The 19,752-nt window shown below is 34.8% G+C and overlaps 1 protein-coding gene across 9 annotated transcripts in view; it reads right to left on the reverse strand.

Moving 5' to 3' along the window:
• Positions 1–19,752, reverse strand: part of Kansl1l (KAT8 regulatory NSL complex subunit 1 like) — a 91,715-nt gene that overhangs the window by 52,295 nt on the left and 19,668 nt on the right. For all 9 annotated transcript variants that reach the window (XM_029476692.1, XM_029476682.1, XM_029476685.1 and 6 more), the window contains exon 3: positions 1,133–1,274. In XM_029476692.1, the coding sequence (XP_029332552.1) occupies positions 1,133–1,274 (142 nt within the window). The remainder of the gene's footprint in view (positions 1–1,132; positions 1,275–19,752) is intronic.

Below are 19,752 nucleotides of genomic sequence, written 5' to 3' on the forward strand. Positions count from 1 at the left end.
AGAAATGGGAACTATTGTATACTATAGTTCATTAAAAATTAAAAACAGAATTATCATACAATCCTCTAACTCCATTTCTGGATGTATGGCCAAAAAAATTTTTTTTTTTTTTTTTTTTTTTTTTTTTTTTTTTTTTGGTTTCTTTGTTTCTCAGAAAGGATCACACCATTGAGCCCTGGCTGGCTTGGAAATCACTACCTAGGCAGGGAAACCTGTACTCAAAGAAATCCACTTGCCTCCCTTTCCCATGTGCTGTGGTTAAAGGCATACATCCCGTTCCACTGAAAAGAGTGCTTTGAAAAGAGAATTTTTTTTCACTATATTCACAGCACACAGACAACAGCTAAAATGTGAAACAATTTACATATCTATCATTGGATTAATGGATAAACAAAATGTAATGAATATACAACTATTCAGCTTTCAAAAAGGAAATTCAAGTATATACTACAATGTCCATAAAATGAAAGGACCACAGGCTATATAAGCCAGTCACAAAAAAAAAACTAGGTATTATTATGTTTCCACTATAACAGACATGGTTATTAATGTTATGGAGACTGAAAACTGGATAGTCACTGTTTAATGGTATAGTTTTCAGTCTTAAAAGAGGCCAGGCAGGGAGTGATGCATGCCTTTAACCATAGCATTCTGAAGGCAGAGGCAGGCAAATCTCTATGAATTCAGGCCAGCCTGATCTACAAAGTGAGTTCCAGGATAGCCAAGGCTACAAAAAGAAAAAAAAAAGGTGGAAAAAAAAAAAAGAAAAAAAAATAGAAAGAAAATGGATGCCTGATATTATTAAATTACTTAATACTATTATGTTGTACACATAAAAATGAATACATTAACAAATTGTGTTTACATACATTTGACAATAAAAATGTTTTAAATGTATAATATTTCTATTAACTTAAGCTCAATGTTTTTAATTGTTTAAACATACTGTCAAATTATATATACATATACATATGTATATATATACAGGCTTGAGAAAAGCAACATTAATATTAAGAAATTAATATTTGAAAACCTGAAACTAGCTCCTTTCATGAAACTTAATAAAAATTAATTTATGTAAAAAATTATACAGGTACCAATTTTAACAAAAAACAAACAATACTAACAATACCTTAGAGGCACGAATCTGCCTGTGGATATCTGTTAGCTGCTGGATTTTGTATTCCAGCTCTGAAATCTGAGCTTGAAGCCAAGTCCATCGGCTGCCAACTTGTGCTCTGTCTACAAGCCACTTCCATTCAGTACTAGAGTTGCTGGGAACAAAACAAACACTGTTAGTCAAAGCACAAAGTCAGACTGTCAGAGTGCAAATAACTTCCTTGACTAGTTTCATAAAATGTAATTTCTTTTAGAAGACATGTACACTACATCAAGGGAAAATAGCAGACTGACTTCTTATCAAAGGAAATTTGATTCCTTACCTTTCTACCACACAAATACTTGGCTTTCGTCAATATTATGTACCCAACAGTAGGATAATCCCTCTGTAATTTAATATGCTACTGATGCTAAGGGCTTGCATGGGGAATGAACCAGTAAGGAAAAGGAAACAAGAATAACAACTCCAACATCCCGTAACATCTGTTCTGTGAGGATTTTATAAGTAAAAGTGGAAGTCAAGTACTAGATAAACCCATTTGAACTATACCTAAATTCACTTAATAAACTCTAGTGTACTTGACTTAACTGTAATTTTTACTTGATAGACTATAAGTATCAATATATTACTAATACTTTAAAGGCAATAATTAATTAAAATTAATTGACAATAATTTACAAAAATGAATCCTCTGCTGTATTTCCTTCTCATTTTCCCTCTCCTCCCTTTCCCTTCCCTCTCTCCCTCCATTCCTCTCTCCCTCTGTCCCTTGCTTCCTCTCTTTCTTTCTTTTAATAGTATCTCACTGAATACTTTGGATGGCCTGGACCAAGCTCCATAGCCAAGGCTGGCCTCAAACTCAGAAATCTACCTGCCTCTGACTCCCAAATGCCTGTGCCACTATGACCAGACTTTACATTTCAAATCACTATTTTGAATACATAGGTCTTCCGTTTTTGTTTATTTTTTAAAGATAAATATCTAGTTAAAAACTTAATGACTATGTTGCACAATACAAGGAACAAAAAGAATTTACAAAGACCTCTACTTTCATTTATGTTTTGAAATAAATGTTGAAACCTCTTAGTTCCTCTATCTTTTAGCAAGGGCACTCTTAGAAGCTATAGTTTTGGGGACTACAAATGAATTATTTCATGAAAATAGTGTAACTGCATGAGCTAGAAAAATAAATAATTGTAATTATACATGGTATGGCAGGAGGTGGTGGGGAGTAAGGGAAGGAGGAAGGAAAATTAAATAGACTGCCAAGGAGAAAATATCACCAAAAATTAAAAGTATAATTCAGAACTAATAACTATGTTATAGAAAATACATGAATAGAAAGATACATGAATGTTTTTAAAATTATCTAAAATGTATGTATTTCCAAGATCATAGAATGAACTATAATGATAATTACAGGTGATAATAACAGATCAATATCAGATGGTAATTGATATGGAAGTTGTGAGTGAACTTGTGGGGACAGAGAGGACACAGGAATTCTGATATTTACTGTTTTACTTTGAAGCCAAAACTACTCTAAAAGTGGAGAAAATGTATAATGGAAACAAAACAAATCAAATGAAATAGGTCATACAAAATGGCACATGCCTTTTATCCCAGCACTCAGAAGACACAGGCAGGCTGATTGCTCTGCGTTCAAGGCCAGCCTGGTCTACATAGTGAGTTCCAGAACGGCCAGGGCATAGGGAGACTTTGTCTTGAGAACAACAATAATAATAACTTTGTGATGGAATGTGCATATAAACTCAACCAGAGGAGATAGTGAAGAAAATTTTCTGTCAGTTAAAAAAAGGCAATTATTGTAACTTTGCTACATACAATTTAGTAAGTATAATAAGATTTTATATCAGTATTTCTATGACACCATATGCAGCAGTTTCTCTAGACATATTTACATTTTCAGTTTACAGTCAAAATTATAATTTTTCAAATTTTGAACATTTTTAAATCAAAGTGAGAGAGTACATGTTTGAAATTCATTTTATAGAGATAGTATTTAGTAGTACTAAATGCTATCATGAAGTTTGGAGAGTAAAGCAAGAGTCATACCAACACAACTGGAACAGGTGAAAATAATGATTTAGTGTAAAATGGGAGCTACTTAGAAAGTACTAACAAAATTATTTCCCCATGCAGTCTTGCTACTAAAGCCATGAGACATGAAAAGAAACAAGGAAGGTATCACTGGTGTATAAACTGTAGTCTCCAAATACCCTGTGTGCTACTAGTATTTTATATATAGCCTTCTTTGTACTGAAGTTGGAGTCATGTGACTACTACCAATCAACAGGCTCTGAGCAAAATAGACTTATCATTTTGTGTACCAAAGGACCTGGTATACACTGGTGCAGATAGAATAGCCATAAAACCATACTAGATAGTAGAGGATATCCCAAAGCTAAGGTAGATCTCTACTATGTGAGAGTATGAGCTTCACTTATTACTGAATATAACCTATTCTGACTGAAACAATCTGAAACTTAGGGTGGACTGACAAGAGGAGAAGATAAATAAGATGAAGTGCGTAAAGTCATTTAAAATTTAGAGCAGATCACTATGGAAGAGACCATAAGGAAAGCAAAGGTCATTTTTCAAGTTCTTTCATTACATTTTGCTTCAGTTAGAAAATTTCCTTATTAACATTCAGTTTGACTTGAATATGTAGTTGATGACAAATAATAAAATATAAAAAATTTAATTTCTTAATACAATACTTATGGGAAAGATACTGTCACCAAAGTTAATACCAAAACTCATTTTTATTTTTACAAATTGTATCCAATTATAGTAACAGACATTACAATACTAGATTAAATTTAAATGAACCAAATCATGCTGAAGCTCTGTGAAGCGTGGAATGAGTTTGTTATAATGATTCATTTCCCCTACTTTACTAGGAATAATTAAAAGCCTGAGTGCTGAATGTAAAGAGGGTAAACAAGCTTTTTCATCCAAAGAGTTCCCTTGCTTAGAAACAGGTTTTCCACCTAAGACAGATGCAGAGACAGCCAACCATTGGACTGAGCCTGGGGAACCCCATGGAAGAGTTAGAGGAAGGGCAGAAGGAGCTGAAGAGGATTGCAACCCCATAGGAAGAACAGCAGTATCAACTAACCAGACCTCTCAGAGCTCCCAGGGACTAAACCATCAACCAAAGAGTATACATGGGCTTGCTACATATGTAGTAGAGGTCTGCCTTATCTAGCATCAGTGTGAGGGGAGGCGCTCAGTCCTGTGGAGGCTTGATGCCCCAGCAAAGAGGCATGCTAGAGGGGTGAAGCAAGAGTAGGTGGGTGGGTGGGGGAACACATTCTTAGAGGGAAAGGGGTGGGGCATGGGTGGGGAGTTTGTGGAAGGGAGATCAGGAAAGAGAGTAACATTTGAAATGTAAACAAAATGATTAATAAAGATGTTTTTCTTTAAAATATTGTTGCAAACATAACAGATAACAGGTAAGTTTATAGTCGACTTTTTTTTTGAAGACAGATTTAAAATCAAAATATGGCTTATATAAACAACATATATAACCAATAATGTAACTATAGAGTAGACCAATCAATCAGGCTATAGGTTAGTCTATTAGAGAACCTATACCATTTAAGCCATATGTAATTGGCGTATAAGTTTGGGCTGCTAAATCTCTAAGAACAATGGTTCTCTGCACTTCAGAAGTACACAAAACTGAGCACAGACTACCAGCTGCTGACCACTGGTGGTATTCCTATGTTCAACAAAGAGAAAGGCAAGGACATCTGTACATGGACACCACTTGGGCTGCGTAAAAACAGTACATCTTCCAAATGGTGGCCTATGCCTTACAATTCTATCCTTGCTTGCTTGGAGTCAATGCTTAACTTGTTGGTGGAAATACTACAAGGTTCTTTTCTTAAAATGTTATTATGGAGGTGTTTGCCTGCATGTATGCAAGTATGCCACAATCACGCTCAATACCATAGGAACCCAGGTCACGGGCCCCAGCACTGTACTTACAGAGCTGGGTGCTGAGGGAACAAACCTGGGCCTCTATAAAGCAGCATGTGCTCTTAACCACTGTGCCAACTCGGTAGTTCCAGCCTGAAGACTTGAACCTAGAGTCTACATTCTTGTCTTTCAAGTATAGTTATTGAAAGAAGAGCTTTCCAGAATGACATCTTAGATTACCAAGGCTTAAAGAGAGACATATTTAATGCAATCTTTCCTTTAACACAGGTTTTGTTAGTTCACAATACAGCAAATTGATGACTAATCAAGAGACAAGGTCTAGTTGTAAGAAATGAATGTTAAAAAAAAAAATGGTCCTAGAAAAATAAACTGATCAACCTTCTCAACTGGTATTTTCTCACCTAGGAAAACCTTTCTACCCTAGAATTGGATTCCTTTAGATCAGAGGGTAGCAAACTTTATCTCTGAAGACACATGTAACAAATGCTTTAGGTTTTGTGGTCAGAGGATCTCTGTTAACTATTCAACTCTGCCTTTGAAATATGAGAGTAGCTATAGGCCATACACACCATGGAGTGGCCGTGTTCCAATGTAACTATTTTCAAGACAGGAACTAAATCCCATTTGGTTCATGAGTCTGCTTGCCAACACCTGCTGAAGATTATTTTCTCATATGCACCTTCTGCTTTCCAAAGGATTATGTGGAGTTGCATTAATAACATGCCTGTGCAAATAGCATGTCCACATTTAACTGGGCTATATCTTCCTGGTGTAACTTCTTTTTCAAATCTAACTTACTAGAAGTATTTCATTCCCAATCTACACATGATTAGACAGACAAATGATAAATAGCCTAAAGTATGGGTCTATGTAACACTGCACTCTGAGTAGGTTTTGTTTTATCTTGAAACACTGCCTATGTAGCTCAGGCTGATACGCTGTCAGTTATAAGTGGCTTTGAATCTTGTCAAATTACTTTTGATGTTAATTTATTTAAAGTTTGAATGTTACTAATGTGTGTGCTCATGATTAAAATATTATGCCCAATTCTATCTGATATTTGTTATGAATGTCCTGATGGCTAGCGTGAAAGGAGCTACATCTCTGCTGCTTCCTTCTATGTTTGTCCAGTGTCAGACTCAAGCTAATGCTGGCCTCAGAGTAAACTAGCAAGAATTTTTTCCCTTTTACTCTATCAAAGTGTTTTTATAGAATTGGAATTATTTACACATATATTTCAAAAATAATCAGTGAAAATAGCTAGGCTGGAAATTACATCTGGAAAAATTACCAATTTAATGTTTCTAAATGATGTAACATCTATCGTGTTTTCTATTTCTTCTTTAGCAATATTTAATAAATTTTGTTATAAATCATAAGACTATTTGGTTCAAAGATTTTCATTGATAAGCACATAATCACTCATAATATTCCATTATTGTTTTAGTAATACCTATGATATTTTTAGTTCTGTTTTTGGTCATTTTTTTCTAATCATCCTAGATATGTTTATCAACTCTGTCATAACAACGAAGACTTGTGGCTTGTTATTCCTTGATTTCTACGGTTTTCTCCCTTTTTATTTCATATTTCATTTGCTATAGGTTTCGGTGAGCACAGACCAAAGATTTTATACCATTCTTTCCTACATATACATTCAGAGCCAAACAAATTCCTATCAGCATCACTTCAGTAATTTACTAAATGGAATTAAAATAACAGCATAAATATACAAGGTATGCAATTTGTAATATATCTATCTAAAGCATTTCGTATCTCTGATGATTTTTTATCACCTATATTATTTGGAAATGTATGCCTGGAATAGGATTTGGCCCTCATAACTGAACTGTGACATGAAGCTCAAGGCAGAGCTTAACAATAACTTTAGAGATGTGGGTTGAAGAAAAGGATGTCTGATGTTTAAGATAAACTGTCTAATCATCAATTACAATATATAATAGCTTACTATCATTGTCCATGCCTACAGATTATTCATTTTTTATTTTTCAAGAAAAGACATTCATAGCCCCGGGTGCAAAGAAACATGTTTTAGTTTTAGTGCACTCATACTGACTTTTGTCAGTTCTACTTACTTGGAAATGCCATTCGCCGTTGTTAAAACTCACTTCGTTGAATAGATAACTCATATGTTTTTTTCAACATTTCTATTATCATTCCATTGACTTCTGAAATCATACTTCTAACAAAAGCTATCAATGTTTTATTTAGTGCATTCTAAATAGCCATTCTCTTGCTAAGATGAAAAATAGGTTACTGTTTTGGATTCTGAGAGTTTAGTGGTTATTTTATCTTCAATTTCTTGTGATTTATGACTTCACTAAGTATGTTCAAAACAAATATGTTACTCACATCATCTCTGTCATTTCAAGGTCCATGTCTATTGCTACTTATTCTTCTGTGTATATGTACATATACACCTATCTAGTAACTGACCATACAAACACACAAACATACAAATAGAAGATTGTTCAGTGTGGTCCTCCTCTAGAAAATAATTTTGTTTTAGTGGGTTATTAAATTACTTGCTTATTTAACTGCATAAACTTCATCTTTCTTTAAAGCTTTGTTCAAGCCAAGTATATAGTAAACATGACACTGAGACAACTCACTAAATTGATGAAGAAAGAGAAATTAACAAAACTTAATTACCAGTAAAGGACGAAATTTGACTTGGTTATTTTCATATTTAACTCATAAGATGGGACAAAAAGTGAAACACTGAGAACTCTGTTAGCAAAAGCTACCACAAGACTAACAGAAACTAAACCTTGGGTCCAGGGTTAATAACAGAGTGCAACATCCAATAATGGTTTACTATGACGGCATATAATCATAAAAGATATGAGAATACATCCCCATGCAGCAAAGTGAGATTCTATAGAAAACAAAGGAAAAGACTGTTACTTCGCAAAGCAACACTGGGGTTCCTCTAAGACCTTACTCTACTGCTACAGCAGGTTTTGGTGCTGTAAAAGCCAGGAACTATTGTGCATATCCACATTTTTCTTTTAACCAGTTAGAGTACTTTTGTGTATGATGTTGGACAAACCTGTGGAAGCCAGAGGTAGACATCAGCTGTCTTCTTAAAGTGCTGTCCTTATTTTAGGAGACAGGGCTTCTTACTGGACGAGCTGGAGTTCACTCATTAAATACACTTAGTGCCCCACTATCCCAGACTTCCCTCTCTCCATACCCCAGGACTGGTATTGCAGGTACACACAGATACATGCAGCTTTCCACTCATGAGCTAGGCATCTAAAGTCAAATCCTCGTGCTTCCGTAGCAAATACTTTAACTCTCCTATGAATTTTATTGCAACTTTCCTGTCCTTTCTGCATCATATAAGAAACAGAAAGTCAAAATAACGTTTGCCAGTTTGTAGCTCATCACATTGATGAACCACATCTTAACACAATGGAAGGATACTCTACTTCATTGTATGATTCTAGCTTGTCATCTTTGAGAAATTGGTACATTTTATATAAGAGAAAGGCGTATATGGACATGTGGAAGGCCAAAGAAAACCAAATAGACTGCATTTCTGCAGTCTCTCTCCCAATGTCTAGTCATTTTTCTTTCTTTTCTGTAGTTTTTGCAAGAGAACAATACTATATTATAGGCTAGTATCACATCAGAATCACTTTATAGCCCAGATTACCCTCAGGTTTATAATCCTCCTGCCTCATTATCCAGAATGCTGGAATTATAATAACAGAACTCAGCTCTGAGCCCTAAGCAGAACAGCTGTAGACTTCATTTCCCAGTCTAAAATGCTAGTTAAGTCTAAGTTTCAAAGTCTGACTCTAAGAGGTAAGCCAAAATAATCTGTATCTGCAGGAGCTTGCCTTTACATCTAATTGAGTGGCTCCTTAAAAATAGCTGGGTGTGGAAATGAAGGGAGTGCTAGTGAGTCAGTGCAGGGAGACAACAGAGTTAACAGGCCGTAGCATGCCTAATTGTTAACTGTTAAATGAGAAGAAAAAAATCAGTCCTTCATCTGTGATATGTGGAGGTCCCCCTGCTATGTCAGCTTACTCTATCTTAATGAAGCTCTCCTTCAAAGATATTTCCTGCCATTAGGATGAGTTAACAAGTTCTCAATTAAAGTGTTTACAGTCAGCTAGACATGCTGGCTCATGACCCAATCCTAAAACTTAATGATTTGTAGGCATGATAGTGTGTCCAAGGCCAGCATGGACAAGGCAAGATTCTGCCCCAATAACCACAAAAACAACATATAATATAAAAGAAAGGTGAAGCTTAGAAATGCTGGCATAATGACAAAAAATTAAGGAGTGAAGGTATTAAAGGGTTTCAATAACAAAGAGTGGCACAAAGTAGATATTATTTACATTTAACTAGAACCCTGGTAGAACTCAGTACATAAACCATCTAAACAAAGCTTCTAGCATAACTTAAAACGAATTCATGCATTAACCAGAAAAGTTAGCTCTACTCTCCCTCTTCTGCTCTCAAGTCCTATCAAGCAAAGGAAGAGAGAAAAACAGGGTATATATTCATGTACAGTGTCGCTACCACACTTTTCCTCTCTGTTAAATACTCTTAACTATCCTTATACAATTCTTGTGTGATAGGGAACATTGACAACTATGGACATAGAGAACAAAAGCATGAATTTTTAAAGCAGACTAAAGCATACTAACAAAGGAAAATATAATTCAATAAATATCCTGTGCATATACATCCATGCATATATATTTCTTCTGTTCAAAAAGTAGACAATTATATAGATTGAACCCTACCTAAAGGTCTAGTTGAGTGGACAGTGGAGTTAAAATTTCAACAAAAAGTTCTGAGTTTCAAATTTGAAACAGCTCAGAGGAAACCTATTTTTTGCTATGGCACCACATATGTAGACTTATTTGTAGTTCTTCCAAAGACTACAATGGCTCTGGAAAGAGGGTAAAAGACTATTAAAACCGCATCACCAGCAACAAAAACAATCAGAAGCCAAAATAAAACTACTTTTGTTCCTCAAAAAGGAGAACTACAAATTAACCAAAAATAGAGACATTTCTGTAATACCACCATACAGTATACATTCCCAAATAACCTTATATTCTGCAAAATAGAAGAATTTACATTGAAAATACTTAGTACTAGGCCGCAAAAACCCATGGAACTTTAAAATCTGATCCTTAACAATAACTCTTAGAAGATAATTTCACTGATGTTTATACCTAAAATCAAGCAGGCCATCCTTTAAAGGCATTCTTCTCCCTCTGTTGCCAGTAATAATAAAGCTAATAAAACTAATGATATTTAAAATGTCATCTAGAAATAGACTTCATTACTCAATTGATTTTGTAGCAAGGAAAATAGAAGAGTGTATTCAACTGAATCTGTAGCCTGAGATCTTTTAATGTAGTAAGAGGGAATTTCTACAGAATTTTCAATATTTTGTTTAGACAGTTATATGTTGTTAAGGCTTTCGCTTTACTTGTGACAAAACTTGACCCTAAATATTTAAAAATATTAACATGGTTGAAGTGGTTTGGAAATAGGGCAAATTGAATGTTGTGTTATAGTCATAATAATTCTATATAACAAATGTGCATAAAGCCACACTTTAAAATGTAAGAAAACGACAGTTTTTTAAAGTAATAAATGTCAATATTGTAAACAGTCTTTAAAGAGTTTACATGTACAAATTCAACTACTGCACTTTCTTGATGCTAAGACAACACCAATTCAAGATACACAAATAAAATAACAAAAACCTGCTTTGGAGAAATATGTGAATTTTACTCATGAATACATCTCAATGTTAGAATCACTGATATGGAGCCAGTGGTAGCACATGCCTTAATCCCAGCACTCAGGAGGCAGAGAAGGCTGCCCATTTCTGTGAGTTGTTCAACACCAGCCTGGTCTACATAGCTAGTTCCAGGCCAGCCAGAACTACATAATCATAATAAGACCTTGCTCCGAAAAGCCAACAAAAATGTTGACTGTTTTCAAAAATATACATTAGGAATCTGAGAAAGATTACATTGAAAGTACATATAAATTTCCATTAGCTCTGTTTTCTAAGAATAAAAATTTAATTTTAAAAAAGTTTTAATGATATCACTTTTATTAAAATTTCATTTATCAAAATAGTATCTGCAGGGCTTAGATTTTTCTAAGACAACTTAAAACTATTATGGATATTTTTTTTAAAAATTTACTGAGGGAAAAATAACAAAAAATGTACATAATTATTGTAGTGTGATGTTTTCCTGTATAAATCAATGTGAAGTGATTTCAATGAAGTTAATTATATATCAATCATTTCACATACATTTTAATTGTGAGAACCCTAGATCTACTCTTAGCAACTTTCAGGCACACAACATATTCTATGAAATAGTCAGCATATTGACAAAAGAGCTCCAGAACTTAGTTTCCTACGTGGAAACAGTCACTTGCCAACATCCTCCTTCTCTCCTCACCTCATCCAGAGCAATCCGGTAAGCACTAGGCTACTGTGCTTCTATGTTATGACTCTTTTAGATTTTCCTCCTAAGTGAGATATGACATTCATTTTTCAATTATTGACTTCTATGCTCAATTACTTGACAAGTGATGTATTTCACTTTTTTCCCAAAGGCTGAATAATATTTCATTCCATATTTGATTGTGGATGAAGATTACAATGGTAATGCAGAAATGATTCCATTTATTGATTTCATTTCCTTTGGAGATATCTAGAGTAGGATTGCTGGAGTATACACGATAGTTCTGGGGTTTTTTAGTTTAAGAAGTTTCTTTTCCTATAAAGGCTGTACTAATTTATATTATCAACCATATGCAAAGGTTTCCTTTGTATTCTCTCCAGAACTTATGATAACCATATTCACACACGAAAGACTTTATCTCATTGTAGTTTTAGTTGGTATCTTCTGATGATTTGTAATGTTGAGTTGCATTTTTTTTTTTTTCATTTTGGAGTACCGGTTGGAAATTTGTATGTCTTCTTTGGAGAAAAGTCTACTCTTTGTTTTCTTGTTACTGTTTGTCTGGCTTGAGTATATCCCTTGGTCATTAACTTGTTAAATGATTAGCAATTTTCCATTCTATAGGCTGTCTGTTCACACTGTTTCTTTTGTTGGGCATCAGTTTTCAATTCAATGTAATCCCATTTGTCTATTCTTACATTTGTTGACGCTTTTAAGGCCAAATCCAGAAAATCTTTGCAGAACTATATGCCAAGCTCTTTCTCTCCACTTTCTCCCAGCAGTTTAACATCTTCATGTTTAGGTCTTTAATCCATCTTGAATTAAATATGGACTGGTATAAGGATTCAATTCAATTCTGCACTTAGATATGCAATCTCCCCAGCATTTAAGAAATTGTCCCTTTCCATGTGTATGCTCTTGACATTTTTCTCCAGGATAAATTGAACACAAATAAGTTAAACTCATTCTGCAATGAGTCCTTTCCTTAGTTATATCTATTTATACTGCTAGCACCAAACTGTTGAGACAACCTTAACATATTCTGAAATCGAATAGATACTCCAACTCCTCCCACTTTGATCTCCAGAGAGAGAGAACCGAAGAATAGGATTACAGGCATCTGGCACAGTGCCTATAATTAATGTTGAGTATTTCCACTTACTCGGGTCTACTTTGACATTTTCATCAATGGTTTATAGCTTTTTGTATATATGTCTTCCACTGTCTTTATCAAGTCAATCATAAATTGTATTCATGCTACTATCAAAAGAATTTTTATTCTTGATTACATTTTCAGTTGAGGGGTTTCTATACATTGATTTTGTATTTAGCAAGTTTACTGATTTTTGTATTTCAGCCAATATTCAGGATACCTGTTTTTCTCATAAGATTCTAACATTTTTAAACAGCCTATTTAACATCTTCCTTTTCCATTTGTGTATCCTTTCCTGATTTGGCTGAGAATTCCAGAGCTGCCTGGAAGGAAGCAGATTAAATGTCCATGTCTACTTAAAAGTCCTTGAAGCCTAGTAGCAATTTGTGACCTTTAAGAAGTATCCACTGGGAAGTCTGGGAAGTGACTAGTTCTGTTCCATCCTAGGCTTGACATCCTTACAAAAGAGGCTGTGGACTTGTTGACTCCCAGTACCATGTGAGAAACTAGATAGAAGATAATGTCAAGTTTGAAGACATTTCCAAGAATTGAATCTGCAAGTTCAACCTGAAAACGCCCTACCTTCCAGAACTACAAATCATGTTTCTATGATTCATAATTTCCTGGTCTGTTTTCTTGAACCAGTCTGAACAATAAGTATCCTTGTCTTGTTTCTTATCTTAAAAGAAAGGCTTTCAAGTTTGCTATTACTAAGAGATTATCTGGGAATCTTTTAGAATACATTCCTTTTATAACTGTTGGTAATTTCAACAAAAAAAAAGGATATTGATTTTTTTCCTTGTATTGATGATCATGTAAGCTTTTGTACTGTGATATAATTATATGTGATATAATCATTGATTTGCATGCTAATTCATATTTTCACCCAAGGAATAAATCCCACTAGATAATGGTTCCTGGTTATTTTACCTGAATTAAAGCCTTTGAGTGAATTATTTTTGTTAAACACTTTGAATTTATATTCATTATGGAGACTGGCCTATTTGTCTTCTTTCAGTCTTCCTTTCTGGCTTTACTAGTAGGACAGTACTGGCTTTATAAAGTGATTGAGGAAGCAGTCCGTACTCTCCAGTTTTTAGGAAAGAATGAAGATTGTTATTAGTTCTCTGAATGTTTCATAGACTCCAACAATGAGGCCGTCACAATCACAAATCCTTGCCGTGTGTGTGTGTGTGTGGTGGTGGTGGGGGGGGGTTGTGGTTTTTTCAAAACAAAGTTTCTCTGTGCAGCTCTGGCTGGCCTGGAACGCACTCAATAGAACAGATTAGCCTTCACCTCAGAGATCCACCTGCCTCTGCCTCTCAAGTGCTCAGATTAAAGGTGTACTCCACCATCACCTGGTAGGTTCTTGCTTTTTGATATTTGTTGTCATCTCCTTGCTCAACATTGGCAGGTTTAATTTTTTAATTATTTTATTATCTTGGTATTGTGTGTATATATTATATTTTTCTAGGTTATCAAGTTTGTTGGAGTACAAATATTCCTAATAGAACACTATAATCTATATTTGTTTGGCCACTTCTATTGTCTTACTTCTGATAAGTCTATTATTCTTAGTCTAATTGAAGATTTATTTTGTTTAGCTTGGCAAAAATTTGGTTTCATTGATATTTTCAGTAGCTTTCTTGTTCTCTACTGAATTCTTTTCTATGCCAATCTTTCTTTACACTTAGGACTTCATTCTTTCCTATTTTCCTTACTCGTAAGACCATTTCAAACAGTTCTTGTTATGCAGGTTTTCCTATACACTTCCTTATTAATAACAGCTTTTGCTACATTGTGTTTTCATAATGTTTTCCACTTGAACTTCTCTTGAGATTATTTTATACTTTCTCTTTATTCATTGATCTATTGGTTTTTCTGAGAAACTCTTTAATTTCTATTTGTTAATTTTCCCAAAATTTTTACTCATTTTTAGTTTCATTTCATTTTTAAATGTAAAAGTTTCCTGATGCAAATTTGTTGTTTGGTTGGTTTTTATTATTCTTTTGTACTTCAAAAGTGTGACTTTGGATACAGAATTGGAGACCCAAGACAATGTGCAGAAGGCAGTAATTTGTTCTCTTCCTCGCTGTGAGTTTGAGACCGAACTCATGTGAGGCTTGCATGGCAAGCACCCTTACCCAGTAAAGCCATCTCACTGGCCCTACAGATGTAATTTCAATCTTTAATTTGTTAAGATTTATTTTGTGTCCTACCTATAATGTGTTCTAACAAATGTTATATGAGCACCTCAAAATAATCTACATTCTACTGCTATTGGATAGATGTCCTATATGTTAAGTCCATTTGATCCAAAGAGTAGCCCAAGTCCAGTGTTGGGTTTTAGATAGCCTATTGGGTGGTTTACCTATTGCTGAATGTGACATACAAAAACCTATTGTTACTGAGTTAGTATGCCTTGTCAGATATATTCAAATCTGTTTCATAAGGACACACCAGCAATCCCAGCACTTAGGAGATAAATGCAGGGGAATACTGAATATGATGTCAGCTGTACACTAAGTTCCACACCAGCTTGGGCTACATAGGGAGCTCCAGTCTCATTTTTTCTCCTTCTAAATTACTTACCACAATGTTGGGTATATGTATATTTATAATCTTATATCTCTTGATAAACTATTTACCAATTATAATAACCTACTTTGTTTTACAGTGTTTCATTTATCTGGACTTTCCTGCTCTAAGTATACCTAACTCCTGTTCTCTTTTTGTTTCTATATGCATGGAATATCTTTTTATTTTTAATTCCCTGTACTTTGTCTCCTGTTAAAGCAGAAATATCCTACTGGAGAACATATAATTGGGCCTTTGTTTTTCCCCAATCCACTCAGCAATTCTTAAGTATTTTATCTTTTCATTCAAGATACTGAATTAACTATTAAATAGGTACAGATTTCTTATTGCTATTTTTAAAATGTAGTCTATTTGTTCCTTCTTCAAGACCTAGTGATTTTCTGTTATGCTTTGATTACTTAATCCTTTCTGCAGTTAACATATGGTATTATATATTGGTATAATAAATAATATGTGGTAACTATGAGACATGAAAACGATTCAGCTATGAGTCTACTTTAAACTGGCAGCAAATATACTATAATGAAGTAGCTGACACTCGGTACCCTGTAAAGAAAAGAGGTCTATTTATTGATGAAAGTCAAAGACTGACAACCCAGTCAGTGCAACCCCTTCTGTCTGCCTTCTGGTGAAGAATTCCTGGCTATATTATGCCAAATGGCATCATTATGGAAGTGATGAAGTCAGGTATCATTTGGTGAGATTCAAAGCCAGAGAAACAAATGGGGGGCCACTCTTACCATTTTACAGCAACCCACATAAGAACCACCTTAGAGCATCATCACAATGGCCTCCTAGTAAGATCCCTCTCAAAGCTCGCACATTCTCTCAGCACTGCTACACTCAGAACACACATTCTTTGGGAAACATAATCAAATTCTACCTAACCCATAGAAATAACCTCAAATTGCATACAAAAACTCTATACTTTCACTCCTCTCCCATTTCATGACTTGCTATCACTATTACACTTTTTCATTCGGTAACCACTAAAAACTCATATTAAAATCACCTCTTTTAACCTTCACAGTAAAGACTTACGTTATTTATACATCACTATTACAGAGCATTCAAGTCTATCAGTCTTCTGACTTGACTCCTTACCTTTACCACCAACTTTATTTTCATGTTTAGTTATTAACTTTCAGCTTCAAAATTCCATTTGTGATTTTATATGTGTGTGTGTATGCTGTATATGTGCATATATACATATATATATACATATATGTGTGTATATATATGTGTGTATATATGTATGTATGCATATATATGTATATACACATACATATATATGTGCATATATATATATATATATATATATATATATATATATAGTCTACTTGTAGTAAACTTCTCAGCTTGTTATTTTGCCTTCATTTTATTTCTGAAGGATAGCTTTGCTGGGGTATTCTTGGCTACAAGCTTATTTTTCTTTGAACACTTTGTCATTACATACTTTTCTGACCTTGAAAGCTTTCTGGGCTCTGATGACAGCCACTCTCTTCTATATGCACTCTCTTCTTTTGCCACACTCAAGACCCTGCCAGTGATTCACTGCTTTTCATTTAGTGTGTATGTATCATGGGTGGGTGTTCACAAAGACTCCAGGAATCACTGAGGTCCTTCTTCCCTGCAAAGCCATCTCACCAGCCTGCCGGTAGTGTCTGAGCTTGTCTTGCTGTAGTGCTTTTACAATTAGAAACTCTTGATTCTCCTGTACTTGATATACGCTTTCTAAGATACAATTAGTTTTCAGTCATTATTTCCTTAAACTTTCCCAACTTTTCTGTAATTACTGACTACAGACTAGCACCACTGGGAAAACCCGTTACGTTTTCTAGGCTTTCTTCTTTAAAGTTTCTTCTCTAACTGGATTTTTCCAAGTCACCTTTCATTTCAAGATCTCTTCTGTTTGAGCACATCATCTGACGCCCTCTGGTGCACTTTTCATTCCTTTCACTGTATTTCTCAGTTCAAAACTGCTCAGTTCATTATTTCAGTCTCTCTCCTATCACTCTCCTGATTTTATTGTCCATACTCTCTTAGTTTGCTAAGCTTCCCTAAAACGATTCTTTCCCGGGCACTTAATCCATAGAAATTCTTCTTCTTTGAGGTCAGTTACTGGAAAACTATTTTGCCTCCCTCTTTGATAGTGTGTGTGTGTGTGTGTGTGTGTGTGTGTGTGTGTGTGTTTATTTCTATTTCTAGGATTGTTTTCATGCTTCTTGTTTTGCATAACATATTCAGTGGCTGTGTTCTCCTCTTTAGGAATCGGTATCAGTGGGGACAACACTGTCTGCCAGCAAGGTTAAGTGCTGCTTGACTGCTTTAGTCAAGGCACAGCAGAGACATTCAGCTGTGTTGCCTGAGGCCAGATTGGCAAAGAGTCCACAGCTTCTCAGCATCTCAGGTTAGGTGTCCCTGAAGTAGCAAGAGCTGTTGTGCTCTTCACTAAGATGATTGATGGGGGTCTTTACGGTCTCTCATCTACATGAAAGACCTGGTTGAACTCTCGCTTGGAACTGGATTGGGCACACAGATGCCCTTTCAGGAATGGTGTCAGGATGTGTGAAGCATGACATCTGCAAAATAGCCACAGATCGGATACATGAGCATGGCCACCCATGATTATTGACAGAACTAAAATAACTAGCAAAATGGCAGCCTGGAAGATAAATTGTGTTTAGTGACTACCCTAGTTCCTACATCCAAGCAAATTTCAGTTATAGTGACATTATAACACCAAGAGACTGGAATGCTTGCTTTGTTTCACATTTTACTCATTATAAAAACAAATGTACTAGTTCTATATTAAGTAATAAAAACAACTTTGTTTCTAATTCTATAATAATGATCCATTTTGGGAAATTTGAAAAAACAGCAGACTATTTCTAACCTAATGTCACAGTTATATTCAGGCAGGTGTATCAATTAATGAACATTATTAGACCCCAAGAAATTTCAAACTATGTTCCATGTGACTATTTAAATTTAAGTCAAATTAAATTGAAAACTCAGTTCTTCTTAGCAGATCATCAGGTACTGCAGATGAAATAAATGTTTTCTATTTATTTTGTTACAGTTCCAGGTAGAATAGAGATTATGCATTGAAATACAAAACCCTAGAGAGTCAGAGGCATACTTATTATAATCTCAGCAGTTAAGAAGCACAAGCAAGATCATAAAGAGTTCAAGACCACCCTTGGGCCCACAATGAGTTCAAGTCAAGCCTAGGCTATCTAAAAGCAATCTCTACCTTCTATCAAGCAGCATAATACTTTACCTGTACTAACAAATTCACAAAGCCAGTAAGGAGATCCCATGTGATTTCATAAGGGTCCAGGCTTTAATTACATTCAAGAATAGAAAAAAAATGCTTATTTATGCGTAATTAGAATTACAATTCCTATGTGTAAATTTTCCACAAATTGTAAAGTAACTTACTTTTAAATAGTATGTGCAGTATTCCATATCCATAGATACCATAACATCTGCAGATTCAACCAATCACAAATGATAACTGAGACCTCAATAGCTATATAGGATACCTATTATATACCAAATGCACAGAAATTTTCTATCATCTCTGAAACTTCTTCCATATGGAACATGTAGAGCGATTTTTCCTTGTTAGTCATGATACAATGCAGTGTAACAATTATTTGCATAGCATTTACATTGTTTTAAGTATAATCCCTGATGGTCTAAGTACACAAGAAAAGTGTCATAGGTTCACGTACTATGCGATCTTATAAAACAGAATAAAACAAACCTTGTGAATTGAAGTATTTACTGAAGATCCTGAGGCTAACGCTTGGCATATCTGAAAAGTCACACATAAGACTTAAGAAATAAAACATTTTAAGGTACCATTATCTCAGATTTCAAGTCCTTTTATAGAGCTATTGCAATAAAAACATTATAGGGCTGTCATAAAACAGATACATTAAGCCAACTGGGTAATGCACACCTTTAATGCCAGCACTCGAGAGGCAGATGAAGGTAGATCTCTGTGAATTGGAGGGCAGCCTGGTCTACATAAGGAGCTCTAGGCCAGACATTGCTGCATAGTGAAACTTAAGACACCTAGACACACACAGATGAACAGTACAGAACTGAACTGAAAAGCCAGACATAACTCCACATACATACAGACACCTGATTTTGAACAAAGAAACCAAAAATATACACTGAAGAAAAGACAACATCTTCAAGAAATGATGTTGGTCAAACTAGATAGCTGCATTTAGAAGAATAAAAATGGATCACACTGTCTATCACCCTGCATAAAGCTCAACTCTAACTGGATCTAATACTTCAAAGTAAAGCCAGATACCCTAAACCTGACAGAAGAGAAACCTGACAGAAGAGGAAGTGGGGAACAGTCTCGGACCCATTGGTATAGATTTTCTGAACAGGCTGCCAAT

Source organism: Mus caroli, chromosome 1 (assembly GCF_900094665.2).
Source record: "Mus caroli chromosome 1, CAROLI_EIJ_v1.1, whole genome shotgun sequence".
Classification (NCBI taxonomy): Eukaryota; Metazoa; Chordata; class Mammalia; order Rodentia; family Muridae; genus Mus; species Mus caroli.